This window comes from Fonsecaea erecta, assembly GCF_001651985.1.
Source record: "Fonsecaea erecta strain CBS 125763 chromosome Unknown Scaff7, whole genome shotgun sequence".
NCBI classification, from domain to species: domain Eukaryota; kingdom Fungi; phylum Ascomycota; class Eurotiomycetes; order Chaetothyriales; family Herpotrichiellaceae; genus Fonsecaea; species Fonsecaea erecta.
In genome coordinates this window covers 468,891-479,765 of record NW_017387250.1, presented here as the reverse complement: position 1 = coordinate 479,765, position 10,875 = coordinate 468,891, and the positions used below count along the sequence as shown (strand labels likewise).

The following is a 10,875-nucleotide window of genomic DNA, read 5'->3' as shown; positions in this document are numbered from 1 at the left end:
GTGTTGGGTCATATGGCCCACCGTACGGAGGCACTACGGTACAGTACAGGGCTTGGGTAATTCCATGCGCTTCCAACATTTCCAACACCGTCTTGGTAGTTGTTTCTATCTGCTGCTTCTCTCATTGCACTAATATTTCGTCCAGACTCTTCACTCTCGCTATTGTATCAGATTCAGTGCCGCGAGATCGTCATGGATTTCTCCTTCGAGGTCGATTTGGTGATCGTCGCCGTTCAACAGCCCCAAGTAGTACGACAGGTCGCGACCATCAAACTCTCGAGTGGCAAAGCCATTACCCAGGAACTCAAACATGTTCAATGAGTTCATATATTCGATCTGGTAGTCCTCGAACCTCGGAGTCGCCAGCAGATCCATATACACCAGTCGAGAAGCGGGGAACATTGGCAGCGGACCGTCGATTCTGCCTTGCTTGAACCAAGAACTGCATCCCTATAGTACGAAAAACATCAGTATCCTTGCTTTGAGATAGATTTGAGGGACACCCACTGAGGTCCAAGCTGTTCTCTTCAGGAACAACTGTGCGTGCTCTCTAAACTGCTCCGCTATCTCAGGTTTGGGCGTCAGGCTCTTGATACGGTCCTTTTGCATCTTTTTAATGACCTGGATGACATTGCCCGCAAGCGTCTCAATGATGGGCAGGAAAGACCCGTGCCCAAGTGGTCCGTACGGTCCACCCATCATGAAATAATTCGGCACTTCGAAAGAATTAGTGATCATCACCGCCAAGTATGTTGGAGGGTACATACTGTGAGGAACTCCAATGGAGAGGTATGATGTGGCTTCCTGGGCCCACATCTTCGCAATGCTGTGCCCGTTCGCTTCAATAGGGAACCTTGGAATCCAGCTTGTGTTGAACCTGCCATGCACCCGTCAGCCAATGAATCAAGCCAAGGCCCTGTCAACAAGTCACTCGTCGAAAGCCTTGCGCGACTGTGAGCTTACCCTGTGGCACAGATGATAATGTCCACATCATGTTGCTGGCCTTCACTATCGACGAAACCATCGGAGTTTATCTCTTTCATTTGTGAGGTGAAGACTTGGACATTGTCTTGGTTTAGCGCTTCGAGAAAGCCGTTTCCAGGCTGGGAGACTCCGAATCAGTTGGTGATCATGCATGCTCTGGAGCGAACTCACGGTCGGCCTCCTGCATCCAACACCAAAATTCTTGGGTATGATCGCCTCGAGAAGTTCTGGTTTCGTTGTACCGAGCTTCTGCATCATTTCGTTTCGAGCAAACTGGTAACTCGGTTCAGTATGTCGCGCAATTCTCTTGCTAAGACTCATCTTACTTCTCTGGCAGCCTCGGCCTCCTTGGTCCCATTCAGGATGAATTTGAACCTGACGTTTAGTTCAGACTCGATCATTTTCGAATATTTCAGGAATAAATCCGGGTCCTCGGCAAATTTCTTTTGTTGTTCGGGGGTATCTGTCCTCAGCGTTAGCACGCCAGCAACGCACCTTCACCAAAGCGAGATATAGGACGCTTACAATGAAAATTTGCTCCATTTGGTCCAGCAAATCTCTGAGCAAATCCTGCGGTGATCCAGGTTGGCGATCTCACCCAAGTGTATAATTGCTTGACTTGCGATGCAATCTTCGAAACGATCTGGATGCCACTGCTGCCGATTCCGATGACTGCGACACGCTTGCCGTTCAGGTCTATTTTGGGATCCCAAGTAGCGCTGTGCACGAGAGTGCCCTTGAATGAGTGCAGACCCTTGATGTCCGGCCATTTCCAATTGCTATATGCAGTACCTAGATCAGCAACCAACAGACAGCAGAAAATTGGGGGAAAAGATGTACTTTAGGATCCCACCACCATTAACAAGGACATGGCACGTATCCACAAGCTCAGTTCCATCGGGCTGTCGCACATGAACTTCCCAGACGCCCTGCTCAGGTTGCCAGTACGCTCCGGTCACCGTGTGCTGGAGCTTAATGTATTTCATCAAACCGTGCTTGTCGACCACGTTCTTGAAGTACTGCCATATCTCGGGCGACTCCGAGTAATACTGGGACCAGTACGGATTTCTCTCCCAGGTGAATTGGTACGATGCGGAGGGAATATCGCAAGCACAGCCAGGATATCTGTGGCCGAAGTCTCCTCGTCAGCAAATTCTTCATTTCACTCTGAAACGAGAAACACCACTCCAGGTTGAGTGAGCGGTCCGAGCATTTACCTATTCTCCAGCCACGTTCCACCAACGTCCTTATTTTTCTCGTATATCTGCAACTCGACATTGTCACACCGTTCTTCCATGAACTTGGACAGCGTAATCCCTGAAGCGCCCGCGCCGATATGGATCACCCTGATCTTGCGGGGTGTATCGTATGGCTCTTCGAGGATCCTATATCCCCGGGCGTTCTGGACCATCCATCCTAGCTCGTTGAAGACTTCGCCTGTGGAATTGGATGAGAAACCTTCGCCGTCTTTGGAAGGCGCCATGTCTGAAGAATCGAGTCGCAGAAAATAAGTGATCGATCTGTGCTGTCAAAGTCGGACGACCTGATGTCGCGAACGCGATTCAAGGAACCACTTTATATCGTGCTGCTCTCGAGGTCTATGTATCTATCACCAAATAGGGATCTGCAAGAACAACAAGGGTATGTGTTCGTTGACAATCAAAACCTCGCTCGAACGGCAATCCTACAGTCTATTACGCCCTGATCCTGGCCGCGAGACGTGTTGGTTAAAGCCCTTTTTGGAGGTATACCTCGGTACAGGAATCCATCTCCAAGGCACTCGTCTGCGGGGATCTAACGCCGCGAGCGAGCGATTTGACGGCAGAGAAGAGTTGTGGCCAGACAGATGTGCTAAGCCGGATAACGGCAACTGGGAAATCTTATTTTCTCACATGGATACTGAGCGATGGGGAGAGATCAACGAAACGCCATTCTGATTCTATCAGGCCACTGGGCTGTGGTTCACAGCTGACAAGTCCCTATCCTGAGACTGTTACTCCTCGGTCTACAACAGGACCTGGAAAAAGAAAGCCGCCTCGGTGTCAATTCTTTGTGAAGGAACCCTCGCCGCTTGGCTTTAGCGAGACAATATAATTTATTCCAAAGCTTGGATCCAATGGTCGTCGGCGTCACAATCGCAATCCATCGCCGCAACCCCATGCCGCAAGGCTGTAAGTACACTATCTAGCCTTGCTCGGATGGTGGATACCCACCAGCCCCCCTACATCATACGTGGTGTACGGTGTATCATCGATCGCCCCATTTCCTCAACGAGGTCACAGAGGAGACCTCGAAAGCGGCTTACACAATCATCCTGTGCTCAACTGCGGCAGTACACAAGTAAAGCGTGCTAGGGCGATATATTACTGCAGCTAGGCGCTTTGGGACATGTGCATCGTGGACATTAGAGACGTCGAAATAGATAACGCCGTCGCCACCGGTCAATGGCCAGCTGACTTTCATGGTCAAGTTGCCAGGGAACCTAGCATCTCCCATACTGACGCTTACAAATTCAACAATCTACCTTCAATGTGCCTTACTGTACTCCTGTATGGCCGATTTGATCCAGCTATACCTTGTGTTTGCTTCAAGGGGATGCTCTTCCCCAGCAGTCCCTGCAACGAGACATGATTAACAGAAAATGTATTCCAGCCGAAATCCTTGAGGCGACTATTGACAGTGCGTGGCGACATCCCCAGAGTTGTTACGTGCAGAGACATCGACACCTGCTTCGGCAGCGCAGCTTTAGGCACTTTGTGGACAGACGCCGTGTCGTTACGAGTGCTGGACATGGCAAGTCCTGAGCAAGATTGTCTCCCGCATATTCGTCGATGCCCCTCCTCGAACTGATGGCGCCGAATTCTCAGCCTCCCCTGAACAATACACAACCTAGATCATCTACGAACTACCCAATACTTGCTCGTCACGTTTCTGGAGTTTGCCTAGCTTTCCCATACCCCTAATCCGGCAACACAGACTATAGTTACACGAGCACGGCGAAAAGTCCGACGTACGGGTACTTTCTGGCGTGAGGGAACAAGGACGCACTTTCGCACCGGTGCAAGCAAAAATCAAAGCAGGGGAGAGTGGACGGAAGAAAAAGAGAAGGGAAATAGGGTTATGCAGAAAGCGGCAGAGTTCAGATGCATTTGCATACCTACAGTAGGTCCTTTTGCAGTTACGAGAGCTGCGTGAACACCGCCCATCTTCCGCACCTCAGGCGCCACACTCTCGGAGCATCTTTATTCGCATCTCTATATGAGCTAAGTGCGACAAACAGGGTCCCTTGCGCCTCATCCCTTGGTGCCAGCCCTTGTTGGAACGATCTGAGGGGACATTCGAGTAATGTTCCTCCCCGCCACGGGATGCAAATCGACGTGGTGGCTTGTGATAATGCGGGCAGGAAACGAGAACTTTCTCATTCGTGGGCACCAGGTGTCCTCATGCTAGTAAAAGCTTCACCTAATATTGCGAAAACACGACGGGCAGCGATATCAGGCAAAGTGCGACACAGCCGAAAAGCCACCGCGATACCAGGCGCAAGTACGCTTGGACATGAACATGTAGTGTAATGGGACGATAGGTCCAAGGGTGAAAGGTCTGTGGCTGTGTGGTTCACTCTATATCGAGAACGAAGTTTGGAGTCTCCGTTTGCGGGTGCCATCGCCGATGCCAGTGGCGGGTGTCATAAGCAAACACGTTGCTTGAACTCACCTCGGTGTAGGTCGGTACCAGGAAATCCGCATCCGCTCCAACACTCACAAGGAAGGCGAGGTCGAGCTACGCGTTTTCAAAGCCTCGCCCTTCAGCACCAGGCGTATTTCTCCTTGGCGAGCCAAAAGACTTCATCATCCGATCCCTCAGCCCATCTAAGACTGCACAAATGCTCGGTATCGCGGGTAATGATCTCCACCCTACCCTGCTCTTCTGTCCTCAGCCTCTGAGAAGCAGCAACCACCATTTCCAAGGGATCCCAGACCTCCAAACCGGCAGCCATCTCCCATCGCTGTGCTTCTAGCTGTGCTCTCAAGAGCAGCGCGGACATTGCAGGTTGTGCATCTTCTGAATTCTCCAGCGAGGGTGGGATAACAGTATGGAGGATATGTAGTTGCCACTCTGACTCCTTGGCGGCGTAAACGCGGCACCAAATCAGAGCTAGCCCGGTGTCTTGATGGATTGCACCCTTGATGTTGGGGAAACCCTTATTCAAGACCTTTGTGTGGAACTCCTCTCGGGCAAAGTGCCATTCAAAATGTTCAATATCAGGGCGGATGGCAACATGATTGATGCTAGGTGTCGTCTTGGATATAATATGTAAGCGATGCTCAAGGTATTCAACAATGGGAATACGCTTCAAATCTTCCGTCGTTAAATCCTTGACAGAGGGCAACCCGGAAGCGGCTGCATTGTACGCGGTTTGGTCTATCGTAGTGAGATGGATGTGGTTACTGGGGAATACCTTCCAGCCGAATCTGGCGTAGAACTTCTGGCCGATATCAGAGTATAGAACCGAGAAGGGATTCCTGGCACCAGTTGCTGCCTGCCAGGACTCCAAAGTTTTCCCCAGCTCTGCCATCATTCTGCCAGCATATCCTTTTCCGCGATACTCTGGACGAGTATAAACCGAGGCGATGCCATGTGCCTGGGTTTGCCGCACCATGCCATCCTTGGCCACGTATGCTTCAACTAGAAGACTCTCACAACATGCAAGTATAGGTCGCGAACCATCGGGGTTCGGGGGTAGAGAGTCAGACGTCAAAATCCACCCTGTTATACGACCGTCTCTTGTCAATTCGACTGCTTGAAGGACGACTTCGCGTTCTAGGTATTGCTCCATGGTAAGCGGTCCTTGCCATTCTTCGGAGTTTAGGTATGCAGTCTGGACATATTCGAGAGGCGTGGCAGGCACAAGCCTCAGATCTGAGGACTGAGCTGATGGTTGAGAAGCAGGGTCGAGAGCGGGCGGTATTGAGGCCGAGCTAGTTGCAGTTTGGTATTTTGTTGCTGAAGCCATGATGCCTGACGTCTAACAATGCCTATGCTAATGAGCAAAACAACGAGGTAAGTCATGGTGGAGGACGTAGAAGAGCTGGGGGGGGGAAAGTTTTCATGGCGTCGAGTCACAAGGCGCATCAACCTACGGTGAGAAGCAACGGTGTCATGCCTTTTGGGGGACAAGCAGCAAGCACTGCAAATTAAAATTCGTTCGGTTGCCAGGACCGTAGCCAGTATCGATCTGGGGTTTAGCAAATGCCAAAGAAGTGTCTTGATATTGGGGGTTGAGGCGCCAGTGGTGCAAAGATGTGTGAGAGCAAAGTGCGCCCGATGGAATTAACCGAGAAAGGCCCGTCAAGCCTCTTCTTGAGAAAAGGAGACGCGAAAGAGGTAAAGAGAGATAGATGCCTTCTCCGCCTTGCTTCGAATACTGATCTCAAAAAAGGTAGCAGGACGCAGGGACTCTGATACTCCTCTCTCTCTCTTTGTTTGGCGCCTCTGAGTTCCACTCCTCCTTGCGTCACCTGCTATACATAACATCTGCAACCTCATGTTCCAATGGAATGCAGTGCGACCAGCACCTACTACCGCGTCACCTGGTCCAATCCAATTCTACACATCTGGTGGGTGCCTGGGGATATTAGTGCATTACCCAGTTCGACCTCACCCGTGCCGGTCAGTCGACCCATGTTGGATCTGCACAAGAACCAGATAAACAATACAAGACTCTTTGCTATTAGATTTTCTGCCTCACCGGTTCTTTTCTGCCGCGTCTCTTGCTCTTGTACTTTTGTTGTCTCTTGCCTTCATCCTTTCATGTTCTCACCCATTTTTCATTCTCCAAAGCTTGATCACCGCGACTGGCCGTCGTCGCCTCGATCACTTGAAGTCGCGCCGGCAGCGGCAGCTTGTCACTTCTTTCGTCGTGCCATTACCCAAGAGGACCGGGTCACAGACGTCTGCCTGAAATTCAGGTTGGAGCAGCAGACCATTGCGGGATACGAGAGAAGGCAGCTCTCCCCAGAATGACCTGTCAACCTTGACTAACTCCAAACCCGCAGATATTCCAAGCCTCCCTGCATCAGAGACCTGGGTTGACCACAACCTCATGAGTCGCCGTCAGCATGTCCTATCTACCAATGACCCCTAGGTAAGCAACTGTCGCGGTCCTCCCCAGCGTTCACAAGTATCCTCCGTTCAAGTGCCTTGTGTCCTTGGAAGTGATCTGCCATGGAACATGACCTGTCAAAACGCCCCTTTAGTGTAAAGACTGAATACATCTTCCTACATCTGGACACTAACCTTTAAACCTTCTAGGCTGGAAGCCATCCCCGTCGACCGTCGCAATCTAGACTCCACTGTGATATACCGATCCCCACCTCGTCCTTCGGACACGAAAGATCGGGACGAAACAGTTATTGTCGAGATCTCCGACGATGAATCTGATACTGATCCACCTCCTCGATTCTCGCCTCCTCGACCTTCTTTTCGCCGAAAGCCACCAAGAAGAGCCTCAACAGTCTCCTCGGCTAGTGACGCTGATGTCTCGGATACGGAGTTTGCGCTCGAGCCTCGTCTTGCTCTTCCTGCCCGAACCCTCAAGCGAACATGGACGCCCGGTAGCCCCTTGACCTCCTCACCACAGATACAGGCCACGGAAACTGGAAAGCGCCGTGCAAATCTGCTCTCCTCTCATGCTCTGACTGGGCCGCATAGCACAGATGTTGGCCATGGTTTGCCACTGCCTGAGCGACCCAAGCGAGATGGTACTGCGTCCAAACCAGGCAATGCTGTTTTTAGTGCGAACACTGCCCGACAACATTACGCAAAGTCTGAGAAGAAGAATAAGAAGAAAGCAGCGCACCATCCACCGTACTACGTCGACGGCCGGGTTGGCCTCACAATGTACCGAGGGCCAGGGTACGAGCGCTTTCCCGTTGTACTTGGCACTGTGGAAGGACAGCAGGAGCTGTGTAATAAGTGGGATGCAGAGCAGGCTTTCAAGCTGGAGAAAAAAGCGGCGAAGTTACGGCAGGCATTCCGGGCTGCGTACATCATCCATGACTCGGATTCCGATTCAGGCGACGACGAAACAGCGGGCGATGGGAAGACCGCGTTCGAAAAGAGGTGCCTTGCTAGTGTTATCGAGGTCTTTCCGGACATAGAACGCGCATATGTCGAAAAGAAGATTCAAGATGCTCCTCCACAGCCCCAATATTTCGACGAACATGACCAGGAGATTATCGACACTGGGGCCCCGCCCCTTGCCACACGCATCATAACCGAGATCTTGGAGATGCAATCCTATCCAACACAACGTCCTACCAATTCGATGGCCGCTGGTAAGGGAGCTGCCGATGACGGTACTGGTATCACCATCACCTGGGACAGAAACCTTCCAAAGGACCAGATGTACACGAAAGATGCCATCATTCTGCTTGGAAAGCATTTCGTGAATGTCCCTTCTCATTACATCACCCAAGTGGTAGGGCAAACAAATTCCATCTTCGACTCATATGTCACTATCCAGGGACAAGAAGACCAGTATTATTCGCTCGAGCCCAGACCCTACACGCGCCGCGTCAAATCAAAAGCTGACCTCGAAAAAAAGTACAAACTGTTACCAGGCGACCGCCGCATCCCGGAAGAGTACGCCAACAGAGTCAACGAACTGCAGGCAGCCAAGCAATTTGTCGCCCGCGAGGCAATCAAGTACGCGGTCAAGAGGGCCAAGGATGAGGCTGAGGCTTTAAACCTGGCAGAACACGTCAAGACCGGCGCCATCGTGGAATGCCAGTGCTGCTTCGACATGGAAACTCCTCTTAACCGCATTGTCCCTTGTATGGCAGATGTTCCGCATTTCTTCTGCTTCACCTGTGTCGAAGGCCAGGCTGACAATCAGATTGGGATGATGAGATATGAAATGTGCTGTATGGACGCTGGTGGCTGTACCGCGGAGCTTTCTCACGAAGATGTTGGGAAGGCTGTCCCGATCACCACCTTTGACCGCCTGGAACTCAACAAGCAACAAGCCGAGATCATGGCCGCCAATATTGACGGTCTCGAGCAGTGTCCCTGCTGTGAATACAAAGCGATTTGCCTGGATGTGGTACAGGAACCCATCTTCCTTTGCCAAAATCCAGAGTGTTCTCGCGCAACCTGCAGGAGATGTCAGAAGGACAGCCACGCTCCAAAGTCCTGTGTGGAGAACAGTCGCGACAAGATTTTGTCCGCCAGACATCTGGTGGAAGAGGCCCGGTCGGAAGCCATTATTCGAACGTGTCCCAGATGCAAAGCCAAAATCCTCAAGGACTTTGGGTGCAACAAAATGACATGCGCCAGATGCAGCTGCCGCATGTGTTATGTCTGCAATGCCGACATAACGCATGCTCCCGGCGATTCTTACTCCCATTTCGGGGGTGAATGTACCCTGTATGACAAAAATGGAATCAATCGACACGAAAAAGAAGCGAACGAGGCAGAAAAAGACGCTATCAGCAAAGCCAAAGCCATGGATGCAGAGCTTGATGAAACCAAGTTGCGCATTGATACTGGCCAACCCAGTAAACGCTCTCCATCTTCAGCCTTGCTAAATCATCCCGCCGCCGACGTGTTCCTGCGAGACTTGAATAATCGGGCTGGCCGTCTCAATCCTGCACAGACACACCTTCGCTTCTTACAGGACCGTGTCGAACGTCTCCAAGCTCTGCGCCCAGATCGTGAGCTCGAGGATATCCTGGCCGGAATTCAACGCACACGTGTACAAGAGGGACAACCACCAATGAATCCAAGGGAACGTCTTCGACAATTGGTTGACCTTCATAGACGAGCACAACTGAACCAGGAACGGCATCAACCTCGTTTTGATGCACAACCGCAGCAACTTGCACCGGCAGCTCCTGGCGTACCGGCGTACAACCAAATGCGAGCTGCTCTCCACCCCACGGTCAACATGCCTATTCTGCTTCCTCCCATGCCAACAGAGACGGGGGGCGCTGCGTTTAAGAAATCCCAATAAACGCGCGAAACAGGCTCCGCGGAGAACGGAGGTGCAAACTTGCTTGCAGATGACATCGTCCACCAGAGACGAGGGGCGCTGCGCTCAAGGAATACCAGTAGACGCGAAACAGGTTCCGCGGAGAACGGAGGTGCAAACCTGCTTGCAGATGACATCGTCTTTTGTTGTACGCATAGACACACACACGAGCTTTGCACAGCGGACTCCACGCTCAACACCACCCACGTCCTCCAAACTCTTTCCATGCTCTCTAGTTGGAAACGCAATCATTGTCTTGGATTATTGGCTGCGGTGACTAGGTTGGCAATTGGTTTTACATTCCGCCTCCTTTATCCGACCATAAGTTTCTTGGGAAGTATTGCTAAGGGGGATATCGGCCTGAATATCGTGACCTGGTCAATACAAAGGGGTTCAAAGGATGACAACTAACGTGTGTGCGGATGGTGGGACCGTTGACGACAGTGCAAAGGAGCATTGGGTGTATGAGTGAATTCCACGGGTGGATGAGCTATCAGCACGCTTTCCTGCTCGGATTTGTTGTTGTCAAAAGTCACAAGCTGGACGAAGAGCAAGCGGAAGGAATACCTTAGGTACCTCGTACTCGATCCTCTGTAGTCATCCCTTAATTCACACAATTCCTATGTACAGGAGAACAAATGGACAAACCTGTCACCTGACTTCGCGTGTCAGTCAAAGTGAACGCTACCAGCGCGACGCTTGCGCATACGTCATGATTGGCCCAGATCAAGTCTGCTCGCTTTGCTCCTTTTCATTCTCACCAAAATGCGAAAGAGCCAAAGCCACAATGCTACGGTCTACGATTTGATCATACAACCTGGTCATCTCCAAAATCTCAGCCATAGTGCTCTGATCTGATC

General features: G+C 51.3%; 3 protein-coding genes across 3 annotated transcripts; 1 reads left to right on the top strand and 2 right to left on the bottom strand.

Annotated features, from left to right (window-relative positions):
* Nucleotides 1-159: 159 nt before the first annotated feature.
* AYL99_08025 (hypothetical protein) lies at nucleotides 160-2,467 on the bottom strand (the record flags this gene model as incomplete). The annotated part of the gene is made up of 9 exons (XM_018839533.1): nucleotides 160-450; nucleotides 508-716; nucleotides 768-877; nucleotides 964-1,103; nucleotides 1,156-1,257; nucleotides 1,311-1,447; nucleotides 1,510-1,763; nucleotides 1,825-2,109; nucleotides 2,202-2,467. 9 exons carry the CDS (start codon nucleotides 2,465-2,467, stop codon nucleotides 160-162), a joined length of 1,794 nt encoding a protein of 597 aa, XP_018690654.1.
* A 2,322-nt stretch (nucleotides 2,468-4,789) lies between these two features.
* On the bottom strand, nucleotides 4,790-5,998 carry AYL99_08024 (hypothetical protein; the record flags this gene model as incomplete). The annotated part of the gene is made up of 1 exon (XM_018839532.1): nucleotides 4,790-5,998. One exon carries the CDS (start codon nucleotides 5,996-5,998, stop codon nucleotides 4,790-4,792), a length of 1,209 nt encoding a protein of 402 aa, XP_018690653.1.
* Nucleotides 5,999-7,103: 1,105 nt separating this feature from the next.
* AYL99_08023 (hypothetical protein) lies at nucleotides 7,104-9,997 on the top strand (the record flags this gene model as incomplete). The annotated part of the gene is made up of 2 exons (XM_018839531.1): nucleotides 7,104-7,129; nucleotides 7,297-9,997. 2 exons carry the CDS (start codon nucleotides 7,104-7,106, stop codon nucleotides 9,995-9,997), a joined length of 2,727 nt encoding a protein of 908 aa, XP_018690652.1.
* Nucleotides 9,998-10,875: the final 878 nt, after the last annotated feature.